Source organism: Gallinula chloropus, assembly GCF_964237585.1.
Source record: "Gallinula chloropus genome assembly, chromosome: 3".
NCBI classification, from domain to species: domain Eukaryota; kingdom Metazoa; phylum Chordata; class Aves; order Gruiformes; family Rallidae; genus Gallinula; species Gallinula chloropus.
The window spans coordinates 45,680,256-45,705,908 of record NC_140087.1 but is presented as its reverse complement, the minus strand read 5'-3'; the positions used below and the strand labels follow the sequence as shown (position 1 = coordinate 45,705,908).

The 25,653-nt window shown below is 46.3% G+C and overlaps 1 protein-coding gene across 1 annotated transcript; it reads right to left on the bottom strand.

Annotated features, from left to right (window-relative positions):
- Nucleotides 1-7,503: 7,503 nt before the first annotated feature.
- On the bottom strand, nt 7,504-24,054 carry LOC311189404 (protein ELYS-like; the record flags this gene model as incomplete). The annotated part of the gene is made up of 27 exons (XM_084261070.1): nt 7,504-7,560; nt 7,641-7,835; nt 8,727-8,964; nt 9,454-9,604; nt 9,694-9,841; nt 13,150-13,281; nt 13,360-13,504; nt 13,629-13,816; nt 13,966-14,112; nt 14,506-14,562; nt 14,663-14,786; nt 15,415-15,508; nt 15,916-16,020; nt 16,576-16,716; nt 16,879-16,968; nt 17,061-17,151; nt 17,681-17,809; nt 18,249-18,310; nt 18,729-18,910; nt 19,001-19,133; nt 19,929-20,079; nt 20,637-20,721; nt 21,680-21,796; nt 21,925-22,132; nt 22,401-22,515; nt 23,337-23,629; nt 23,934-24,054. 27 exons carry the CDS (start codon nt 24,052-24,054, stop codon nt 7,504-7,506), a joined length of 3,699 nt encoding a protein of 1,232 aa, XP_084117196.1.
- Between the last annotated feature and the right edge of the window lie 1,599 nt (nt 24,055-25,653).

Genomic DNA, 25,653 nt, shown 5'->3' with positions numbered 1-25,653 from the left:
ACAATGGCACTTGGGACAGACTTTGATCTCCCAGCAGAGCAAAAGGAGAACCCTTTGCTTTTCTGATTCCTATGAGATCACCAACAAAAAATGCCACAGACGTACTGACAAGGTAAGTAACAGGAAAAAACCTGAGAAAGAAGGAATCCTAATTTGAAAAGCTGCTCAGTAACAGGATGAGTTTCCTCATGATTTGTCCCTTCCCTTGGTTTCCATTTGATTCTTCATTGTCAGTGGCCGCCTAGTAGGTTTCATGCAGCGCTGATGGCTCCTTCCCTTTTTGCCCGTTTGTTTAGAACATTAAGCAACACTTAAGCTCCTTCACTCTCAAATTCTTCCACAAAACGTACTGCTGCTCTTGTCACATTACAAGCACCCCAGGCCTGCACGAATAACCTCTCTTCCTTACAACGTAGGAGGTCACAGCTGGTGTCCAAGACTAGGCTCTTGTGGTGAAGAAAGGTTATGCTCTAAAGCCTGGGCACTGGAATCGACTCAGTTTCAAGCCACAAGCTCTCTACCTGCGAATGCATCCCAGTACCTTCTGCCAGCACAAAAGCCACAAGCGCGTGAACTCACAGCACGTCACAGTCAGCGTCCTGCACTGAGCACAACTCAAGAGTCTGAGAAGAAAACTACTGACTGGCTCAGGGGCGTTTTCCCCAGAAAATCGGGAAGCAACCCACAAGCACTGGAGGACAAGCAGAAGGGAAAGACACTTCCTGCACCTTAGGAGTCAAGTTCCATGAATTTCCACTTTGCCATATTTAACCCGTGCAGACAGAGGATTTAGCAAGGCAGGTAGCCGGCCATTTAGCCCACAGCACTGGGTCCTTCCTTTCCCACTCAGGCAGAAATCCTGCCCCATGTTTCAGGCAAAAGCCCGACATTTAACGCAAAGCATTGGTCTCAGTCTAAAAAGCCAACAGCATAACAGAGAGACGGTTGCTATCACAAATCTACAATCAGGCTTATTTTGCTCCAGTGCAGCTTCCCAACTGCCTTGCAGAGCTTGTGCTCCGCAAGTTCTGCGAGAAGCACAAATCCACAGCAGAAGGTGAGGAAAAAGAAGAAGGAATTTCAGCTCTCCATCCCAACAACCCCAACAGCTAAGATCGCGCCGCCTCTGATGCACAACGTAGCTTGGATTTCCCGTTGATTAGGAAAACAGAGAAAGCCCACGCAGATCAGAAGTTGACATTGGGGCCAGTTTGCCCAGCTGCCTCCTGTGATTACTCTCCAACACAACTGTACTTTCATTCAAGAGTTGCCATACCTGTGTAACGTGGCTCAGCTTGCAACAGTTCCTCGTGACAGTTCGCCAATTGTGCTCTTTTTGACAGTACCTGGACAGCCAGAAGTAGCTGCCAAGTGTCTCGGTGCACAACACACACGCAGCCCTCCCCGAGGAGAGATGCAGGAGTTACCCAGACTGTTCCAGGACACGGCAACCGTGTCCCATCGCACTGCATCACAATGCAGTCAGTCACCAAGGTTACCTGATCCACCCCACTGCTCAAGCAGGGTCACCTGGAGCAGGCTGCCCACAGCCTCATCCGGGTGCCTTTAGAGTACCTGATTCTGCAACACGCCTTTACAAACCGCAACCTGACAAGCTGAACTGCCAAAACATCTGCAAGACAGGCACCTGGCCCAGCCTTTGGCGGAGACTTTCCTACCAGTTGAAGTGTTCTCTCCACCACACAAGTAAACCCACGCCACACTAGCAAAGGTAGAAGACACAAAATAATAGAAGCCTGACAAAGTGCATTCTGCTGTCTTCAGAAAGCAAATGCCAGGCAAATCACTGCAGGAAAACAAGCTGATGCTGTAGGAGAACAAGGGGCTGTCCTCATCAGGACAGCACACAGCATACACTTATTACAGCAGAAATCAAGCAACTGTACCGCCCCAGGCTGGCTTCATGCAAAGGTCAAGAGACCAGCCACAAAAGGCACTGGACTCCTGAACAGCCGTGGTCTCCCCATTAAACCCAGCCCTCGCCCCGCGATCACCGCTCTCCACAGATAGCTCACTTCCCACCACCTCTGTTTAGCCAAATCCCTGCGTTGAAGCGAAGAAAAGGTTCATCAAGGGCAACTGGGAGGAAAGCAGCGTATGGCCCTTCAGGGAAGGTGTTCCTTGAGCGATTTCTTAACCAAGTCACCATCAGACCCCTTCTGTCCCAGAGCACTCATCACGCATGCGCCCGTGCGCTCTGCATCCGCTGTCCGTTCTGAGCCAGCAAACACTGCACCTCTTCTGGACAGCGTTAACCAGACATGGAAAATAGCAGACCCCATGAGAGAGGAGGACGGGTGGCAAGGGAGCCATGCAGAGGGAGTTAGTCTGACCTCCTGCAGAGCAAGCCCTTCCTACCTGAGCCTCCAAGGGATGATATGGCACCGAGCAACATATACCCACCCTGTCCCTGAGTAGCCAAGTTCTTTGCTGCTATCGCGTTGCTTCCAAAAGGACTGCCTATACAATAAGCACCCACGGACTGCAAATGGTCCTCATTTGGGACCCAACAGTTTGTGTCTTACCTACTGTGGGGGTTTTGGCTTCAACCAAGTTGTAAGGGTTACTTGTCACAGGAATTCTAACCTATCTTTACAAAGCTTCTGAGGGTCAGCAAACAAACATTAAATTTTCTGAGCGGTACAGGTCATTGAACCCATTATTCCCTCAAAAAAACATCAGACAGTAAGCAAATTGTGAAGGATACATTTTTTATTTAACATTCCTCAAATAAACTGTGTTTATATAATATATAACATATGAATTCTTAATATAAAATAGATAACTGCATTGACTAAGGAAATCTACTAATTGAAAACAATTTGTTTATGAAATCGTACAATAATTTATATAAATTATCTCTTCCAAATTAGATGAACATTTTTCCTCTAAATAATCCACACAATTGTGATGACTACAAAAAGTGGTGTACAGAACTGGCTTAAGGAAAGTAGAGAGTCGTCTTCTGTTCTTTCGCAGTCCTCTCTGCTGCATCTGCAGTTTCTTTCTGTTTGCTTTTTGTTCCATCCACTGGACTTGCAAAAGGAGATATGAATTTGATTTCCACTGGTGGAGGCTTCCTTCCTCTCCTAGGAGTAGCCCGTTGTTCGCTATATGGTGATGTTTCAGGTGGTTCTGCTGAAGCTTGTGCCTCATCTGCACCATCTTCAAGAACATAAAGTTAAAAGAGAGACTGTGAAAAAAGAGGGATCGGTATCAGCCCTGTCTCATCCAAGTGAGTGATGGTTAGTTGCACACCTCCTTCAACCTCTAAAATTACCTTCTCTGATGACGGCTGAAGGCACATGGTAAGGCTTGGTGTTCTCTCTAGCCAGCTTCCTCTGCACTCTGGGAAGGATCTTGCCACATTGGTATAATAGAGAATTTCTGGCGACTGCTCGCTCTCTCAGGCGAGGATCACGATCATTCTGGTGAAGGAAAGGTGTACAGCCAGAAGCCACCTCATTACAAGAAGTCCACTGCACACAACGAGCTGTGCTATTTCTAAGTAGTGACCGAAGAGCAGCAAGTTCTACCCACCAGCACCCACCAATTCCACCTGGTTCTTTTAGCCAAGAAAAATGAAAAAGGCACCTGCAGACACCATCCGGCTGGCCGAAAGGTTTCAAATGCGGGACCTATAACCTGCAAAGCCACCTGCTGAGCCTGACTCACTGGAAAACTTTGGCTCTGGACAACAACAAGTGCATCACAGGCCCAGAGCAAAGGCTCGCAAAACACAGATCTGAAGCTGGCTGTTTTGAGAAATTGAATATTTCCAGGAAAGTTAAAAAAAACCAGGCAGGACTTTTAGGGAGTACTATGAAGAACAGCTGGTAACCCCTAAGAGAAACTTGCCCACTGGCAAGAAACTTTATGCTTACCATAAGATTAACTTGGGCTTTGCATACCCGGAATCATAACTCAAGATCTCTCTTTGCTGATGCTGGCACGCACTACCAAGAGAACTGTAGCACTCACTATGCTTGTAGGATGGAACAAGTAAATTAAGCTGGCCACCCTGCTCTATTAGTAAGAAGCTGATATATCAGAGAGAGAGAGCGTGCGAGGGGCCTCCTTTTATAATTCAGAAGCTCTCTATAAGAGGCAGTAATCGTTATAATAAAAACAGATTATGACAATTCCTTAGTTTTGACTCTAATGCTGCTCTTCTTCCAAGGGTAGAAAACCCCAGGCTTTTCTGTTGGTAGATAGGGCCTGGCGGTCGGAAGATGTCAGTCTGTATGGAAAGGTAGGACCCCCCCTCTCCTCAGGTAACCAGTAGTAGGTAGCCGGTGATGTAAGAGGAGGGAAGTGACATCGTAGCCCTAGGCTTTAAAACACTGTGCCCCTTGCTAATAAACGCCATTTGCCGTCCACCACATTGGTGTCTGTGAGCTGAATGGACCGTGCTGCCAGAGTGTGGCGCCGTTGCCATTCCTGAACCAGGTCGCCACGCCTAAGAAAGGCAACACTTTTCACGTTTCTCCTTGCCTCTTTCTTAATGCCAACATAAAATGTTTCCAACTGATTACCCCGAGAGCATCTTCTTGTCTCCAATAGTATCTCCCCTCCCCATGATTTTGCAATATCTATGCTGCTCTTCTAAAAGGCACACAGCTTCACATGGCACCCCAGACACAGTGACTGAGCACGCTGCCATGCGAAGCACCACCCAGCACAGCAACAGCCAGAGCCGATTCCTTTACTAATCAATGGATCCATCTGTGCACCAGATGAAAATAAGTGACCCTGCTGTAGAAGTCCCCACCCAGCTTCAGCAAGGAGCGTTCAGGTCTTCCTTCCTCAGCTGAAGGTGATTTCACAGTATGGAAAGGGTTTAAAAGGAGGATCATTTAAGCGACAAATTGCATCTGTGACTACAGGCAAGCTGTCATTAAACTACAACGTCCCCTCTTCCAGACCCGTCCCCACCGTGCTGCCTACAATAATACTGCCTATACAATAAACACACTCAGACTGCAGATGCTCCACCTTTGGAACCCAGCAGTTTGTGTGTGACCTACTGTGGGGTTTTGCCTTAAACCAAGTTCACAGGCCTTTGGGGTGGCCAGTTGTTCCTGGGTTTGGCCGTACAGACCTTAACCACGAGTGGAGTCTTCAGCAAATTCAGCTCTGATGCTCGGGCAGAATTCACTGCTGAGGTGGAACGGTGCAGATTGGGTTGCAGGGGGCTGGGTGCCACGAAGGAAGTAGAGGCTCTGCATGCTGAGTGCCAGCGACCACCACGTTGTGCAACTGGTGTCCCAACAACCGCATTGGGCAACTCTGAATCGGGAAGACGATGTGCTCTGACTGGTGGTTTGGTAGTTCCAGGGCTGGAATTACAAGGAAGGTGTAAATGACTTCCAATCCTCTGAAGCCCAAACATACTGGAATTCACATTTATTTCACCATAGGTTTGGATAAATCCCAGCCTTTCTTCCCATACATGTCTGGTTTCTGCTATGTGAAATTCTGTAAACACATTTAGTGTCAGGTAAAGATACATGTTTGCAGAAACAGAGTTGTCATAGCAGAAAACCCCTTTGGTTTAGATACGCTTTGGACAACTCTCAGCCTTTCTTCCATTCTGTATATTTCTGACTATTTCTAACTAAGCCTGGGAAAAATGAAGCCAGAATTGGGCAGGAAGAGGTAAAAGATTACAACTTGATGGCATAGTCACATCCATCCAAACCCCTACACCAATGGGTTGATGGTAATCATAGCTTTAGCTTCATTGATTCAGATCATGTTAGGGTTTGGAAGGAACCTTGAAAGATCCTCTAGTCCATTTGGTTTGAGCTATCTAAAACTCTGAAAGCACGTAAAAATATGTATTCGCAGAAATAGAATCGTCGCTAGAAGAAAACCTCTCTCATCCAACATTACCTATAATGCCTTTTCCCCTCCCTCTCTCTCCAAGCATCCAGCTCAAGACACAACAGTATTAGGGAGAGGCTTACCTATCACGTTGTGTGACGTGGGCTTTCTGCTCAATTCTGATACAGATTTCTCCAATTATGGACAGAATGTTCCTGGTGAATCTTGCCCTTGTATGCACATTTCCTGCATTTCCTTCTTTTACTGCTGTTGATAATGGCTTTGGTCTGGAGACTGTGAAACAAGAGGGAACGGGTATCAGCCCTGTCTCATCCAAGTGAGTGATGGTTAGTGTCACAACTCCTTCACCCTCCTAAAGTTACCTTCTGTGATGATGGATGAAGGCACATGGTAAGGCTTAGCTCTCTCTCCAGCCAGCTTCCTCTGCACTCTGGGAAGGATCTTGCCACATCGGTCTAATACAGAATTTCGGGTGACTGCTCGCTCTCTCAGGTGAGGATCACGATCATTCTGGTGAAGGAAAGGTGTACAGCCAAAAGCCACCTCATTACAAGAAGTCCACTGCACACAACGAGCTGTGCTATTTCTAAGTAGTGACTGAAGAGCAGCAAGTTCTACCCACCAGCACCCACCAATTCCACCTGGTTCTTGTAGCCAACGAGCAGCAAGACTAGTGCAGCTACAGAACCTGCCACTCGGAGGGAAAACAATTCTCACACCCTCGTCAGCACCTGCCATTTTCAATCTGCTCACAAAAGAGCAGGCTCTGCCCTTCTCCTCCTGAAACACCCATGCCTGAGATGACCGAATCCACAGCGCAATTGCTAATTCTCTTGGACAAACTGATGTGAATATTGCAAGGACTAAGGGAAAAGCTACCTGCAGACACCTTCCGGCTGGCTGAAAGGTTTCAAATGCGGGACCTACAACCTGCAAAATCCACTGCTGAGTCTGACTCACTCAAAAACTTTGACTCTGGACAACAAGAAGTGCATCACAGGCCCAGAGCGAAGGCTCACAAAACACATATCTGAAGCTGGCTATTTTGAGAAATTGAATATTTCCAGGAAAGTTAAAAAAACCATGCAGGACCTTTAGGGAGTACTATGAAGAACAGCTGGTAACCCCTAAGAGAAACTTGCCCACTGGCCAGAACCTTTATGCTTACCGTAAGATTAACCTGGGCTTTGCATACCCAGAATCATAACTCAAGACCTCTTTTTGCTGATGCTGGCACGCACTACCACGAGAACTGTAGCACTCACTATGCTTGTAGGATGGAACAAGTAAATTAAGCTGGCCACCCTGCTCTATTAGTAAGAAGCTGATGTATCAGAAAGAGAGCGAGCGCACGTGCGCGGGGGCCGCCTGTTATAATTCAGAAGCTCTCTATAAGAGGCAGTCATCGTTATAATAAAAGCAGATGATGACAATTCCTTAGTACATATACAGAAAGATCGCATGTGTAGATTAGCACATGGCCCTGTTCTGCTCCCAGTTTCGGTACGTTCATTTGGAATCACAGCTCCTAACAACGCCAAGTAAAGACCTCCAAGGTCATGGGCATTTCTTGTGAGTATGTTGCTGTAGGCACGAGGCGTTACAGAAGCTCTGCCGTGGCTTTTTTGACCAAATTCAAGTCTGCCGGTCTGAAGCGCAATTCCTATTCGCAATGTAAGGACTTTTGGCAAACTGGGAAAAAAACCATCCCAATCAGATCAGAGTCAGTAAGGCCTTTAACTGTAACAATCCCTAAGTGCAGCCCTGCTTACCTCAGCAGTCCATCTGGCATTCGAGTTCTCTTCCCTGAAAGATATTCTCGATTCCTTTGGCCGTACAGGACAAATGGATCGTCCTGGAGATGCAGAGGGAGTCGCTAGGGGTGTGGTGCGGAGGCTGGGTCTCAGAATAGACTGAGGGGTGATCCCAGAAAAGCCAGGAGCTGATGTGGCCAAGGCTTTAGCTCGCTATGAACAGAGATAAAACCACTCCATTTAAACCACAGTTGACTCATTAAAACCATGTTAAGTTAGTTTAAGTTACAGAGTCTGTGCCAGCAGCAAGGACAAAGCTTTGCCTCTACACTGCTCTTCTCCCAAAGGTAGAAAATCCTGAAGGACAAACCCCAGGCTTTTCACGTTTCTCCTTGCCTCTTTCTTAATGCCAACATAAAATGTTTCCAACTGATTACCTGACGGAACACAGATAGGGCATCTTCTTGTATGCAACACTATCTCCCCACCCAATGAGTTTTGCCATATCTATGCTGCTTTTCTAAAAGGCACAGCTTCACATGGCACCCCAGACACAGTGACTGAGCACGCTGCCATGCGAAGCACCACCCAGCACAGCAACAGCCAGAGCCGATTCCTTTACTAATCAATGGATCCATCTGTGCACCAGATGAAAATAAGTGACCCTGCTGTAGAAGTCCCCACCCAGCTTCAGCGAGGAGCATTCAGGTCTTCCTTCCTCAGCTGAAGGTGATTTCACAGTATGGAAAGGGTTTAAAAGGAGGATCATTTAAAGCGACAAATTGCATCTTTCAATATCTAAGCATGGTGAGAGTTCCAAATTGGACTTCCATTGTTCTATCCAGTAAAAACAAGCTTATTTCACGGAGCTCTGTGACAACGGGCGTGCTGGGATTTAACTACAACTTAACTTCCCCTCTTCCAGACCCGTCCCCACCGTACTGCCTACAAAAGTATTGCCTATACAATAACCACATGCGGACTGCAAATGCTCCACCTTTGGAACCCAGCAGATTGTGTGTTACCTACTGGGGGGGTTTTGCCTTAAACCAAGTTCACAGGCCTTTGGGGTGGCCAGTTGTTCCTGGGTTTGGCCGTACAGACCTTAACCACGAGTGGAGTCTTCAGTAAATTCAGCTCTTTTGCTCGGGCAGAATTCACTGCTGAGGTGGAACGTTGCAGTTTCGGTTTTAGTTTCCTGGGTGCCACGAAGGAAGTTGAGGCTCTGCATGCTGAGTGCCAGCGACCACCACGTTGTACAACTGGTGTCCCAACAACCGCATTGGGCAACTCTGAATCGGGAATACGATGGGCTCTGACTGGTGGTTTGGTAGTTCCAGGGCTGGAATTACAAGGAAGGTGTAAATGACTTCCAATCCTCTGAAGCCCAAACATACTGGAATTCACATTTATTTCACAATAGCTTTGGAAAACACCCAGCCTTTCTTCCATTCTGTATAATTCTGACTATTTCTAACTAAGCCTGGGAAAAATGAAGCCAGAATTGGGCAGGAAGAGGTAAAAGATTACAACTTGATGGCATAGTCACATCCATCCAAACCCCTACACTAATGGGTTGATGGTAATCATAGCTTTAGCTCCACAGAATCAGATCATGTTAGGGTTTGGAAGGAATCTTGAAATATCATCTAGTCCATTTGGTTTGAGCTATCTAAAACTCTGAAAGCACGTAAAAATATGTGTTTGCAGAAATAGAAGTGTCCTAGAAGAAAACCTCTCTCTTCAAAAATTACTGGCAATAATGCCTTTTCCCCTCCCTCTCTTTCCAAGAATCTAGCTCAAGACACAACATTTTTAGAAGGCTGCTTACATATCACGTTGTGTGACGTGGGCTTTCTGCTCAATTCCGATACGGACTTCTTCAATTTTGGACAAAACATTACTGATGAATGTTGCCATTGTATGCACATTTCCTGCATTAGCTTTGTTTGTTACTGTTGATAATGGTGTTGGTCTGGAGACTGTGAAACAAGAGGGAATGGGTATCAGCCCTGTCTCATCCAAGTGAGTGATGGTTAGTTGCACACTTCCTTCACCCTCCTAAAGTTACCTTCTGTGATGATGGATGAAGGCACATGGTAAGGCTTAGCTCTCTCTCCAGCCAGCTTCCTCTGCACTCTGGGAAGGATCTTGCCACATCGGTCTAATACAGAATTTCGGGTGACTGCTCGCTCTCTCAGGTGAGGATCACGATCATTCTGGTGAAGGAAAGGTGTACAGCCAAAAGCCACCTCATTACAAGAAGTCCACTGCACACAACGAGCTGTGCTATTTCTAAGTAGTGACTGAAGAGCAGCAAGTTCTACCCACCAGCACCCACCAATTCCACCTGGTTCTTGTAGCCAACGAGCAGCAAGACTAGTGCAGCTACAGAACCTGCCACTCGGAGGGAAAACAATTCTCACACCCTCGTCAGCACCTGCCATTTTCAATCTGCTCACAAAAGAGCAGGCTCTGCCCTTCTCCTCCTGAAACACCCATGCCTGAGATGACCGAATCCACAGCGCAATTGCTAATTCTCTTGGACAAACTGATGTGAATATTGCAAGGACTAAGGGAAAAGCTACCTGCAGACACCTTCCGGCTGGCTGAAAGGTTTCAAATGCGGGACCTACAACCTGCAAAATCCACTGCTGAGTCTGACTCACTCAAAAACTTTGACTCTGGACAACAAGAAGTGCATCACAGGCCCAGAGCGAAGGCTCACAAAACACATATCTGAAGCTGGCTATTTTGAGAAATTGAATATTTCCAGGAAAGTTAAAAAAACCATGCAGGACCTTTAGGGAGTACTATGAAGAACAGCTGGTAACCCCTAAGAGAAACTTGCCCACTGGCCAGAACCTTTATGCTTACCGTAAGATTAACCTGGGCTTTGCATACCCAGAATCATAACTCAAGACCTCTTTTTGCTGATGCTGGCACGCACTACCACGAGAACTGTAGCACTCACTATGCTTGTTGGATGGAACAAGTAAATTAAGCTGGCCACCCTGCTCTATTAGTAAGAAGCTGATGTATCAGAAAGAGCGAGCGCACGTGCGCGGGGGCCGCCTGTTATAATTCAGAAGCTCTCTATAAGAGGCAGTCATCGTTATAATAAAAGCAGATGATGACAATTCCTTAGTACATATACAGAAAGATCGCATGTGTAGATTAGCACATGGCCCTGTTCTGCTCCCAGTTTCGGTACGTTCATTTGGAATCACAGCTCCTAACAACGCCAAGTAAAGACCTCCAAGGTCATGGGCATTTCTTGTGAGTATGTTGCTGTAGGCACGAGGCGTTACAGAAGCTCTGCCGTGGCTTTTTTGACCAAATTCAAGTCTGCCGGTCTGAAGCGCAATTCCTATTCGCAATGTAAGGACTTTTGGCAAACTGGGAAAAAAACCATCCCGATCAGATCAGAGTCAGTAAGGCCTTTAACTGTAACAATCCCTAAGTGCAGCCCTGCTTACCTCAGCAGTCCATCTGGCATTCGAGTTCTCTTCCCTGAAAGATATTCTCGATTCCTTTGGCCGTACAGGACAAATGGATCGTCCTGGAGATGCAGAGGGAGTCGCTAGGGGTTTGGTGCGGAGGCTGGGTCTCAGAATAGACTGAGGGGTGATCCCAGAAAAGCCAGGAGCTGATGTGGCCAAGGCTTTAGCTCGCTATGAACAGAGATAAAACCACTCCATTTAAACCACAGTTGACTCATTAAAACCATGTTAAGTTAGTTTAAGTTACAGAGTCTGTGCCAGCAGCAAGGACAAAGCTTTGCCTCTACGCTGCTCTTCTCCCAAAGGTAGAAAATCCTGAAGGACAAACCCCAGGCTTTTCACGTTTCTCCTTGCCTCTTTCTGAATGCCAACATAAAATGTTTCCAACTCATTACCCCGACGGCATCTTCTTGTCTGCAGCAGTATCTCCCCTCCCCATGATTTTGCAATATCTATGCTGCTCTTCTAAAAGGCACACAGCTTCACATGGCACCCCAGACACAGTGACTGAGCACGCTGCCATGCGAAGCACCAACCAGCACAGCAACAGCCAGAGCCGATTCCTTTACTAATCAATGGATCCATCTGTGCACCAGATGAAAATAAGTGACCCTGCTGTAGAAGTCCCCACCCAGCTTCAGCGAGGAGCGTTCAGGTCTTCCTTCCTCAGCTGAAGGTGATTTCACAGTATGGAAAGGGTTTAAAAGGAGGATCATTTAAGCGACAAATTGCATCTTTCAATATCTAAGCATATTGAGAGTTCCAAATTGGACTTCCTTTGTTCTATCCAGTAAAAACAAGCTTATTTCACGGAGCTCTGTGACAACAGCCGTGCTGGGATTTAACTACAACTTAACTTCCCCTCTTCCAGACCCGTCCCCACCATACTGCCTATAAAAATACTGCCTATACAATAAACACACGCAGACTGCAAATGCTCCACCTTTGGAACCCAGCAGTTTGTGTGTTACCTACTGGGGGGGGTTTGCCTTAAACCAAGTTCACAGGCCTTTGGGGTGGCCAGTTGTTCCTGGGTTTGGCCGTACAGACCTTAACCACGAGTGGAGTCTTCAGTAAATTCAGCTCTTTTGCTCGGGCAGAATTCACTGCTGAGGTGGAACGTTGCAGTTTCGGTTTTAGTTTCCTGGGTGCCACGAAGGAAGTTGAGGCTCTGCATGCTGAGTGCCAGCGACCACCACGTTGTGCAATTGGTGTCCCAACAACCGCATTGGGCAACTCTGCATCGGGAATACGATGGGCTCTGACTGGTGGTTTGGTAGTTCCAGGGCTGGAATTACAAAGGTGTAAATGACTTCCAATCCTCTGAAGCCCAAACATACTGGAATTCACATTTATTTCACCATAGCTTTGGAAAACTCCCAGCCTTTCTTCCATTCTGTATAATTCTGACTATTTCTAACTAAGCCTGGGAAAAATGAAGCCAGAATTGGGCAGGAAGAGGTAAAAGATTACAACTTGATGGCATAGTCACATCCATGCAAACCCCTACACCAATGGGTTGATGGTAATCATAGCTTTAGCTCCACAGAATCAGAGAATGTTAGGGTTTGGAAGGAACCTTGAAAGATCCTCTAGTCCATTTGGTTTCAGCTATCTAAAACTCTGAAAGCACGTAAAAATACGTGTTTGCAGAAATAGAAGTGTCATAGAAGAAAACCTCTCTCATCCAACATTACTTATAATGCCTTTTCCCCTCCCTCTCTTTCCAAGAATCTAGCTCAAGACACAACATTTTTAGAAGGCTTCTTACCTATCACGTTGTGTGACGTGGGCTTCCTGCTCAATTCCAATACGGACTTCTTCAATTTTGGACAAAACATTACTGATGTATGTTGCCATTGTATGCACATTTCCTGCATTAGCTTTGTTTGTTACTGTTGATAATGGCGTTGGTCTGGAGACTGTGAAACAAGAGGGAATGGGTATCAGCCCTGTCTCATCCAAGAGAGTGATGGTTAGTGTCACAACTCCTTCACCCTCCTAAAATTACCTTCTGTGATGACAGATGAAGGATCCTGCAGTGACTGATTCAGCTGTTCTGCGGGGTTAGAATTGGCACGCTGCCGTTGGTGGGCTAAAAGCAATTCATGACTCTGAACATCAGCATTGGTCAGTAAAAACTTCTCCAAATGCTCCTGTGAGAAATAACACCTGTCAGAACTGTACTAGGATTCCACCTCTTCTCTTTTTAAAGACCTGTTGTCCACACTTACTTGTTCCGTGACTGTAAAATGTAGTTTCAATAAATCTTCCATTAGTCCCAGCTCCCGACAGATTTTGTACGTGTGTTTTAGCAGCTCCTCCATGTTTAACTTGGTGCTGTGTTGATGCAACAGGCCCCAAGCCTCCACCAGGCACCTGCAATTAATTTCTTGTATCATTTTCTTTTGAGACTATTACAAGGATAACAAAGATTATTAACATTATGCCCCAAAAGCTGCCCCAAGATATTATGCCAAAATAGTGGGATCTATTTCGTTACCTATTGGACAGCAACACACTGAGGGAAAGCTTCACTTCCCCGCTGCTTGACATGGGTGGCTTCATCATCTGCATGTATCGGAGGGCTTGCCTGTGCTCTCCTTGGCACATGAGGCACTGAAGAACTCTCCAGTGTTGCCATGACACAGGTCTCATTGTAGCTGGGTGAAAGAGCAGGGCCAGTGAGTTCTGTAGAAGATAGAGGTCATGGCTATTAAGCTGCGCACAAAAACCAAAAAATCTCCCAGTTTCTTAACTGAGGGCGCATGTGGGTTAAACAAACTTCTGTGAGTAATAGAATTTGCAATGAACACCAAAGAAAACTGTGAGATACTTACTTCATAATCCTTGTGGTCCAGAAGCCAAAACCCTTGGATCATCTTAACCAGACCCCAAGGGATGGCAAAGGCTGTTCGGAAAGAACTGATTGAAGCATCTGTTTGGTTCGGAAAGGAATGCATGATGTCTAGCAGCAGGTAAATTGTCTGGCATCGAGCATCTAATTAAGGATCATAAGTTTGTAGGACCAAAGATGGGTCACATTACAGTTAGAAAAAGCACTATGAAAGGCAAACACAAGAATGAGAGGAAGACAAATCTGCTGAGGTATCAGTCTTGCCTTTTGAAGCTCTTAGAAACAGCAGACAGACAGGTCCTGAGCTCAAAACCACCTTCCGAATAAGTTACCAGAAAGGAATGCTCATTGGCTTCTGCCAGCCATTCAGAAAGGTTACCTTCAGACCCTGAAGCACTCCCGTTACTCACTCAGCCTCCCTCTGCTCAGTGGAGCTGCCAGATGGACAATCCAAACATCTCAGCATCACAGAACTTTTACGTGCACATACTGAAGGTGTCATACCGGTAACTGGAAAGGATACAATTGCATGCTTGTCGCTTTCTTCAATGCTTTCTAGCAAATAGAGATCCAGCAGTGCCTGGCATGAAAAAGTAATGAAGAGTTTTCTTATAAACTGTCTTTCATTAATCCTTGGTGTATGGAGGGGAGGGGTGTGTTTTCAGAGAAATGACGCTCACGTGTAAACTAGCAGGGGGATATTTCCCAGTTCCTCCTTCATCTCTCTGCCACAACTTCTCAGCCTGGTCTCCTAACTGGGAAACCATTCCATCAATCATCAAGCAGTCAGAATCCCATTTTCCTCTGGAACAAGAGGCAGCAAGGAGTTGCACAGAGTAAATGGCTCAGGTTGCACAGAGGAAATGGTTCAAGATCAAGGGCTTGAAAGTGGAAACAGCCTGAGCCTGTTTGTCATTGCAGCAGCGTCATAGCCCAATCTGTGTTAGGCCCTTATTTCCTTTTCAGTACAATTTCCAAAGAAGAACCTCAGACCCCCTCATCCAAGGCCTATCACCCGGATGCTAGTCAGCCAGGCCAGGGACGAAAGCTCCCACTGGGAACCGACTTCTATCCAACAGCCAGCGAGTGCTGGCTCTGCCAACCGCTTCATGTGCGTAAATAACACCGACGTACTTGTGAGTAGGGGATTCAGGCCAATACCATGGTTCCCAGAGATCACTAGTCAAGGAGAGAGAGGGCTTTTTTTAAAACAATGATGTCACCAAGAGACGCTGCAAAGCGGCCTTAGGTACAAACATTCTAACAGAGGAAAGCAACCTCTGTGTTCAAAGGAACACACACATCCCTGAAGCCAGGAGGATTGACAGCAAATGAATTCAGCACAGCAGAGACAACTGTCGACACAACAGCCATTCCCTTCCGCTCCTGGATGTGCAGCGGAAGCCTTCCAGAGTTTCCCTGTAAGGCCTACCTTGACAGACGCTCAAGTTGCTGTCGATGGCCGGTGTAGTAGCTCTGCAGCAGAGGATAATTGTAGAAAGGTCGAGCCAAAGGCACATCGTCATCTGCAGGCAAGAAAGTCCAAGCAAATTAAAGAAGGAACAGCACATTTTTAAAGCAACACGTTGACTAAAATAGCAGGAAATGAGCTCAGCACCGAGAAGCCTCCGACTCTGAACGAAGCCAAGGCTCTTTCTGCCTTTGTGCCAGTATGACACAAGACTCAAGACCTTCCTGTCTCAAGTGCCATTTTTGGTTTAGAGCTGAGGTAGCTGCATTATTCTACCCCCCATACTTGATAAAACAGGAACAGCTCCGTTTCAGAAACAGAACTCCAGCATACGCTGCGGCCACGAAACAAACACGACTTGTTACTGATGAAACGACTACTAAAGCACAGCTGAGAATGTCTCCATAGACATGGCTGAGCGGATGGTCTCCCTGTTGCAAATGAATTACAGTTCATGCTTACCTAAACCCTCTGGAAGGAGACTGGATCGACAGAACCAGGCAACCACTTGCGCATACAAAGAAACAAGGCTGGTTACCAACTGCTTCTTTCTCAAGTTGGCAAAACCTGAAACAAGGCATAAGATGATTTCTCTTTCTGCAAATCTTCACTTCTACACAATTCCCTTCATCCTACTCAATAGGAAGTATTTAAATAACAGGGCAGAAATCTTTCTCCTTGTATTCTCACTCGGTATGACTCTCTTCTCTGAAGAGAATCCCACACAGTCACCACCAAAACAAAAAGCAACCCCTGCAAAGAAACAGGTTCACTAGAGGTTAAAATGCAACTAGAGCTATTCACATAGCAGACATTTTTACTATAGCAAATGCTACCACATTCACTTGCTGTCATCTCAACCCAGCTGCTGCCTGTGTAGCTTCTTGCTGAACGTAACCTCCCCAGCCACTTGCACGATCCCCACAACAAACTATGTCCCAGAACTCCGTGCATATTACGTGACAGTCACAACTTCTCAGATTTAAGCCCCTTCTCCCAGCTGCGTCTGACTGCCTTCCCATCATCAAAACCAACCAAAGCTCCTGTTTCCACAATTACAACCCAAGCATCACTCCAAATCTTAACAGAATGTATGAGAGATTGAATGATGCTGTTACAAACCTTGTTCGGTAAGCTCTCGTGCCTCTGTTAGAAAACAGTTTAAGACTCTGCTAAGGTTGGTCAAAAGCAACTGGCAGTGCTGAAGAGACCGTAACGTCTGTGGGTCAATGAAGTTGCAAGAACCATCGAAGAGCGGAGCACCTTTTCAAGAAGAAATAGTCCATCATTAGCGTACAAAGCAATTGCAGAGTTTCAAGGTTCCCTTTGGGAACCGTGTGCAATAACAGGTGCCAGCAGACTTCTGAGCAAGTTCAATCAGTAGGAATGATTTTACAGGTGCAGAATGACCACATTAGTACTCACACATTTGGTCCAACTCATTTTTTGTACAGATCACTTTGTTCCACGTCCACGCAAGAACAAACCGCCAATTGGCAGCAGAACTTGGCCGCTCTGTAAGAAAACAAAAGAAGAAATGAATCAGCACCTTCAAACTCAAAGCTAAAAAGTCTACCATAAAACCAGCCTCAGAAGTCAAGGATTACCTTCAGATGCCCAATGTTTAATGCATCCCGTCAGAAAATCTAAAGAGCCTGTCCGGACAGCAGCTGACAGTATCGCTTCAAATTGCTCCTCCTAATCACAACAGACAAAATAAAATGAGACTCCGATATATTTTGATATCTGAACCCTCAACTCTAAGTGTTTATCTCTAACTGCCGATTCATTCAGAGATCACAAGTCAATTAGTCCAGAAGTATAGCTCTGCTTTCAGAGGATGCAGTAGTTTGCCTCTGAGGCAGACTCCCCCCCTTGTCAGGTACTAAATGCCAAACCTAATGCTTTGGGAAACAGGCGGGGATGGAGGTTGCTCTGAGGGACTGATGCCTCCTCTTGCACCCGACCAGCACTAACTGCACGATGCCTTGGGCCTCTCTGTGGCACAGAATTAGCCGATGGCTCCCTAGCCCCAGATCCGCTGGGGCTGCTGCCAGTCAAATGCGGCACTTGGGACCTCAGGCGACTGTTACTTCTGCTAACTGAAGGCAACACTCGTGCTTCAGGGCAAATATGAGGAAGACCATATCATCATCTCTCGAAGCCTCTGCAGCCCTGGCAAACAAGAGGGATGGATCTCCCCTGTGATCCCCTGATACGCACGCACCTGACTCAAACTGGATGGCGGGACATCAGACAGTCTCGGAGAGAGCAAGCCAGATACAAGACACCTGTTGTAGGTCTCAGGAATGGCTTTGATTATTGAAGGACCGGATTTCTTTAGCAACTGCAACGCCTGAAACATCAGTCACAAAATACGGGTTAAGACAGCATTGCTTTTCTTCCCCAAATGCCCAGTACTTTCTCCTGTTCTCCCTTCTGCCCCCCTCCTTCAAGTTAATCAGGGATCAAAACCCTCGCTTCAGGCCATGCCAGCAGTTCCACGGGTGAGGAACAAAGAAGTAATGGCTTTCCCTCCCCTAAAGCAATGCTGCATTTCTTTCTAGGCATTCAATCCCCGATCGTGCTTCAACGGGTGACAACAGGAGTGTTACAGTCCCAAGAGTCACCCTAAAACATTACCGCGCACCTAAAACTGGCAGGACGCAACTGGAATGATGCCTGCAAATGGGCAGGGTGAGCATAAAGGGTCTCTGAGGCTGAAAGTGGGGCAAGAGAGAACATGGAAAAGCTACATCTCCCGACACTCGCAATAAAGGTACAGCAAAGATCACCTCCTTCTGGAAGCCGGTGCAAGTCATGTGAACCACTCCGGAGTTCAGCAAGCACGTACCATCTGCAGAAACAATGAGCATGTGACAGCCCCCTGTACTCTCACGGTTACTCTCTGAGCACTTTACACTCGCACGTAGCAGTATCTGGACAGATGTAACTGAGCACCCGTTGTCTTCAGCAGAGCACTGACGCAGTTTGGGATACAAAACAATTTCTCTCGAGTGCTATCCAGGTGCTGTGAGCTTCAGTTCAAGGCCCTTTCATTTTATAACCATCACCACTTCAGTGTCGGCATTACCAAAGCAACAAACACCAAAACCCAGACAGCAGGCTCTCAGATATGTTTCAGAGGTGGCCTTGGGAGGGGCCTGGAGCTTCTTCCTTGGGTATTGGAGTGACAAACAATGAATCCGAGAACCAGTCCATGGCCTCTGACCTCCATGGCAGCTTAGCACTATTCAAAGCAGTGAAATACCTACCAAAGTTGTAGATGCCTGGATGAAAAAACTGCTCAGGTGGTGGATGAGATGGAGGAACTCCCCGACTGAGACTCCGCTCCTGTACCAGAACATCCAAAATGAGCTTTGGAGAAGTCACCCTCGTTACAGCATCCAGCGACCACAGTGCAAAGTAGGGGCAATCGTGAAGGAATTCTTCCGCCCTTAAAGAAAAGCAGTGCATAAGCTCAACGCTGACAGCTCAGTGAATTCTTCCGAAGCGATATATGGAGAACAACGAAAGAAAAACCTACCTTAGTGAATCCGGCATTTCAGTCTGATACCAGCGATTAATGTGAAATACACACAAAAAAGTCGATGGTGTTCCCTGACCATAGGTATTCACTTGCCAGCTGAAGACTGAGACACTGGTCTCAGGAGAGATGACTGTAAAAGACAAGACATTGATTCTCATTGGTGGAAAATACGATTTGTCTGCTATTTTTAAAACACCGCTTTCCGTTTTACCTTAGTTCTGTCACCAAGCACAACACGTACTGATTGGGATGAGGAAGAGTTTAGCAAAACCCAAAGCATCCTAGGATGCTTTCAGAAAGCATGCAAACATGTCTAGTATACAATTGTGTCGCTCAGTAACATTCTACTCCAGTTCTCTCACTAAGTGGAGCCGTCTCTCTTCTCTGGGGAGAATGCATTTGCTGGACGTAAGCAAAGTAGGTGGCATTTCATTTTCCATAACTGAGTAAGGAACAAGGTGCTATTTCTGTTGATTTCATTATTACCATTTAGGGAACCTCATACACTTCACTATTAGTTGCAGGACTCAGCAGCAAACATCATCTGCCTTGTGTTTGCTACACTTCAGAAAAACATGGATGTTGATTCCAGTGAGAAACTATATACAGTATGGATTTTCCCTCCAGTTGGAATAGAATCATAGACTTGTTCTGGTTGGAAAGACCTTTAAGATCATCAAGTCCACCATTAACTTCTTTTTAGGGACCATGTCCCTAAGCACCACATCTCCATGCCTCTCAAATACCTCCAGGGATGTCTCATTGTGAGCTTCTGTGCCATTTTTCTTTTGTTAGCTCCTGAAACTAAACTGCCTTTAGAGAGATGAAAATGGAAGCCACTTGTTCCCTTGAGGAATCTCAGATAACCTAGGCATCCAGTGTCTCCCTTTTCAGTAAGCCCAGCAAGCTAGTCTAATGAACAAACCTTCATTAAGGCTTTCCTCACTGCCATCAGGGTGGCTAAATTTTTCAATGGTCTGACAGCTGAGTAGTTTAGTATTCCTGGTCTGCCCTCTCAAGGGAACGATTCCACCTGTGAGATCCAAACTGTAGCATTCGCCGCAGGATTTCAAACCCTGGGGAAAAAAGAAGCGACAAGCAGAAAGGGCATTTGAGATCCAATCCGACATTATTCCTAAATCTGAAAGAACGTATGTCTGGCTACAAAGAAAAATGCTGAAGTTGTCTGTGAAGCACGCATGCTCCCTTCTCTTTCATCAAGTAACTTTGGAAATAACAGACAAGAGCAGCAGCTAAGAAAAATCAAACCCATCTCTTTGAGAAACTAACATGAAGCCTAAGCGGAGACTCTCACTTCTATTATAGAATAAACAAACACTAAAACCAATAGTATCAGGAGCCTGTCAGAGATTAATTTTAATTGCTGAATTTCCAACTTTTATTCCAATGCAAAGAGGAGCCAGTCCACACATGACACTGCAGGATCAAATTCCATGGCTTGCTTTCAAAAACCGTGGACAAACGCCACGCCCAAGAAGCACCAGCAAAAGACTTACTATTTTTTTTCAGTCAGCTCTGAATTTTAAGGGTAAATACTGCACAGGCCAACTTAGGTGATAGTCCCATAGAGAAAACGACTCCTTTCATCCTCTCTCATACATGCATCACTTACCTCATACATGACTTGTCCGGATGCCAAGCGTTTTCTGGCACCAAAAGCCAGCTGCAACAGATGTAAACTCACAACGTCCCCTCCACTGAAAAAAGTATCAGTGATGGAATTTGGTTACAAAGCTGCTTTATAGTCCTCATTTCATTAGATCTAGACTGAAGACATCTTAATGGCACACTTTTGCTGAGAAGACCAGCACCACGACCTCCAAAAACACGACAGGCTGGTCACATTCAGCCATTAAAACATAAAGGAGGAAACTCTGACAGCTTCGGGGGCAAGTGCTCACCCTACAATTGGAAAGCTTTAGTCTGGTGTTGCTGTACAAACTAAAAGTTGTTGGAAGTAGTTCTTCAAAGGGAAGAGTTCTCAGTCAACAAGGTTTTCAAGTCAAACCTAATAGGAACTGCTGAGCTGATTAGGGAGTTTCCAGATGCTGAAGGAGAGAGAGATCTCATCCCTTCCTTTCCCTTCCTCCCAAAGTGCCAAGCCACTGCACCCTGCAACATTCTGATCTGATTCCTTAGCCCAGCAGGAAACCATTGACTTGTCTGCTGAACAGTGGCTGTTGTCTGCCAGGTGAGCTGAACTGGCTCACAAAGGCTCCAGAGGCTGCTCCAGTTGGCAGAAGGGAATGGGCAATGCCGGCACCTCCCTCCTTCAGGGGCAGCAGCCCGGCACATCTGACCTGCAGCTCAGCTGGGCTCAATGGTATTTTCGTGTCACGCTGCAAATACCAAACATGTCAGAAGCAGTCGTCAAGAAACAACGGAAATCATTCAAGAATGCAAGCACAAATGATTAGCCACTGCTGCTTTGCCTTCATTCAGAAGGCAGGAATTAGTAGCTCCCTCTTCCCAACAGTGAAATCCTGTTGAAATTGCATTGTAAGCTCATTGTAAGATCAGGTACCTTCTGTACACGAGAGAATCTCCTGAGCAGCTATAAAAACCAGAACAACCAGACACGTATCAACTGCAGGTGAACACATACTGAACAAAAAATTAAATTCATTCAGTGGCTCATGGTAAGTTCTTATTCACCTTTCTTGTGTAGACTGAACGGCCCAGAGGTAGCAACGATTGCGAGGATCATTCTCAGGCTCTTGAAAAGTAACAGCATAGACAGGAATCCGGCCACCTTCTGGTTGAGTGTGGTGCCTACAGGTTTAAAAAACAAAAACAACAGCAACAACAATGAAATAAGAAAAGCTCTCTATACATTAATATGCTTCCTTAAGCAAAAAGAGTGCCACCCCAGGCATGGCCGAGCATAAAGGCCTACTTACTCCCTCTTCAGAGTTTTCATGTTCCATAGTGACAGGTAGCCATCTGAAAAGCCCACCACCAGCTGATTGGTTCTGCTTATGTAGCACAGGGTTGATACTGATGGTCCAGAAGGTGCTTGCAATTGAAAAGAGAGATGTCTGCGTTCCCTGGTCGCAATTGCTCTTCTTTGTGGGACTTCAGCAGGAATAGTAAAGAAAACTTCTAGATCTGCACACACAAAACCAGGCAATAAATGATTCCATGGAGGTGGCATTTTAAACACTGATGTGACACCACCTGTAATCCAATTCTACCGCTCCAGGCCAAATACCTATTTAGGCAGCACTCTCTTTGCCATTGCCATCGTGCATGTATTCAAAGAACCACAAACTCTCCCATCAGACAGGGGCTCCCATTCACATAGCATGCTCAGGGTTGAGGTAAAAGCCACAAGTTGCCTTATTTTTCAATTCCAGTTTGAAAACTGAAAGCTTACCTGATGCTTCTACTTCACTCTTACTGCCAGATAAATCATCCAAACAAAGGTCAGCCGGAAGGATGTAACCAACATCTGTAGCCACTGCTGCCACTCCAAAGAGACATCGCAGGCTCTGACGAATAGAAATCATTTGAAAAGGAAGCCAGAATTAGCATATAGGAATCAAGAAAGCAAATACAAGACTGTAAGATTTAAAAACAATGCCTTGCTTCGCATGACAACAAGGAAAAGAGAGAGGAAAAAAACACAAAAGCCCTGTACAAAACCCTGATAGTGCCTTCCATTTACTAGCAAACAGTCCAACCAGTAAGACTTGTGTCCTGTCCACACTGACCTCACTGATCTACTCACCAAAAAGACAGGAAGCAAAATGAAAGCAACAGTCCAAATGCGTTTTCAATCGAGAGCATGCAGGGCAAAAATTCACATCAGCTTTGGCTTTCTTCCAGAATTCATAACCTCCGTCACACAACAGCCAAGCTTCCCCCAAAGGTGTCTTCATATTTTCTCCTGAACCACTTTGTGGTGGTAAAGGAATCTTCTGAAGAAACCCCATAGCTAACACTCCATTTGATTTCAACTCACTGCTCTAGGTACAGATTCGATATGCAACATAACCCATCTTATATTTCCCTTTTCCAATTTCCAGCTTAATTAGACTTAACAAATCTATTAAACTTAACAAATCTTTGCTATTTTTCAAAAATGGAATTTCCTTATTGGCTATACACTTGTGACAGCCCACAGCTCTCCTCTGCCAGCTAAAGCTCCAAGACTCACTACCCCGAGTCAAGACAAAATCGTGTTCTGCTCTAAAGCACCTGCTTGCAAGTGGGACACTCTTGGGAACATGTCTGAGTCATTGGCAGCATGCCTATGGAGGTTTGGGATATTTTGAAGACAGTTTTCTGACAGGATTACGCAGCTCCTAACATCACAAAGCCTTCGTGTCTCCAAAGAAAAAGTACGTACCCGTCCAGGAATAACAACAGCTTTAACCACTCTCGATATCCCAAGGTCGTACAGGCAGAGAACGCTTCCTTCTGCTTCTTCCAAGCCAACCAGCAGCCCAGTTCTCTTCTGCCAGGAAAACTCCCTTACCACACGAACAGTGGGAAGCTCTTGGTTTACTCCACTGAATCGGTAAGCAGAAAGACGCTCTCTGGTGACAGAGTTCACTACCTCCAGATGAGGGCCACGTGCCAGCCAGGCTAGCGCGTTTCTCCCTGGAAGAGAAGAGAAGAGAAAGCCATCTTAACTCAATTACTGCATTGACAGTCCGGTAGATAGGGTCTACCTGGCAGTAAAAGAAGCCTAGAGATCCAGAGAGGCACCCAGCTCTACTGTCAGATCACCTAGAAAGTCAGCTGCCTAGCCTGCTCAGTCACTTGCAGCAGCTCTCTCTCTGATCACTCTCTGCATCCTACTAAATACTCTGGGAGTGTGGCCGCAGCGCTTAGCAGCGTTGTCCTCTCCCTTCCAGGCAAGAATAACTTGGTAAGGAGACCAACTTTAAAGGAAAACGCTCACCTCCAGAAAACTTCCCGCACAGCACAGAATCCGGGCTTTTCCCATCTTGCCCAAGGGCCTGAAGTGTCACCTCTGGAAACTGCAGCAGACTGGTTGTTACCTCAGCCTGTAGCTCTTGCATTCTGCACTGTAAATAAAGAAAAAAAAGGCAAAAATAGACTCATGGCTGCCATACCTAGCTTGGAGATTGACAGAAGTGGCATCAGCACGCAGTGTGAAATCTCCTGTATGTCACTTGTAGCTCTCAGCCTAAAACAATGGCACTTGGGACAGACTTTGATCTCCCAGCAGAGCAAAAGGAGAACCCTTTGCTTTTCTGATTCCTATGAGATCACCAACAAAAAATGCCACAGACGTACTGACAAGGTAAGTAACAGGAAAAAACCTGAGAAAGAAGGAATCCTAATTTGAAAAGCTGCTCAGTAACAGGATGAGTTTCCTCATGATTTGTCCCTTCCCTTGGTTTCCATTTGATTCTTCATTGTCAGTGGCCGCCTAGTAGGTTTCATGCAGCGCTGATGGCTCCTTCCCTTTTTGCCCGTTTGTTTAGAACATTAAGCAACACTTAAGCTCCTTCACTCTCAAATTCTTCCACAAAACGTACTGCTGCTCTTGTCACATTACAAGCACCCCAGGCCTGCACGAATAACCTCTCTTCCTTACAACGTAGGAGGTCACAGCTGGTGTCCAAGACTAGGCTCTTGTGGTGAAGAAAGGTTATGCTCTAAAGCCTGGGCACTGGAATCGACTCAGTTTCAAGCCACAAGCTCTCTACCTGCGAATGCATCCCAGTACCTTCTGCCAGCACAAAAGCCACAAGCGCGTGAACTCACAGCACATCACAGTCAGGGTCCTGCACTGAGCACAACTCAAGAGTCTGAGAAGAAAACTACTGACTGGCTCAGGGGCGTTTTCCCCAGAAAATCGGGAAGCAACCCACAAGCACTGGAGGACAAGCAGATGGGAAAGACACTTCCTGCACCTTAGGAGTCAAGTTCCATGAATTTCCACTTTGCCATATTTAACCCGTGCAGACAGAGGATTTAGCAAGGCAGGTAGCCGGCCATTTAGCCCACAGCACTGGGTCCTTCCTTTCCCACTCAGGCAGAAATCCTGCCCCATGTTTCAGGCAAAAGCCCGACATTGAATGCAAAGCCTCGGTCTCCGTCTAAAAAGCCAACAGCATAACAGAGAGACGGTCGCTATCACAAATCTACAATCAGGCTTATTTTGCTCCAGTGCAGCTTCCCAACTGCCTTGCAGAGCTTGTGCTCCGCAAGTTCTGCGAGAAGCACAAATCCACAGCAGAAGGTGAGGAAAAAGAAGAAGGAATTTCAGCTCTCCATCCCAACAACCCCAACAGCTAAGATCGCGCCGCCTCTGATGCACAACGTAGCTTGGATTTCCCGTTGATTAGGAAAACAGAGAAAGCCCACGCAGATCAGAAGTTGACATTGGGGCCAGTTTGCCCAGCTGCCTCCTGTGATTACTCTCCAACACAACTGTACTTTCATTCAAGAGTTGCCATACCTGTGTAACGTGGCTCAGTTTGCAACAGTTCCTCGTGACAGTTCGCCAATTGTGCTCTTTTTGACAGTACCTGGACAGCCAGAAGTAGCTGCCAAGTGTCTCGGTGCACAACACACATGCAGCCCTCCCCGAGGAGAGATGCAGGAGTTACCCAGACTGTTCCAGGACACGGCAACCGTGTCCCATCGCA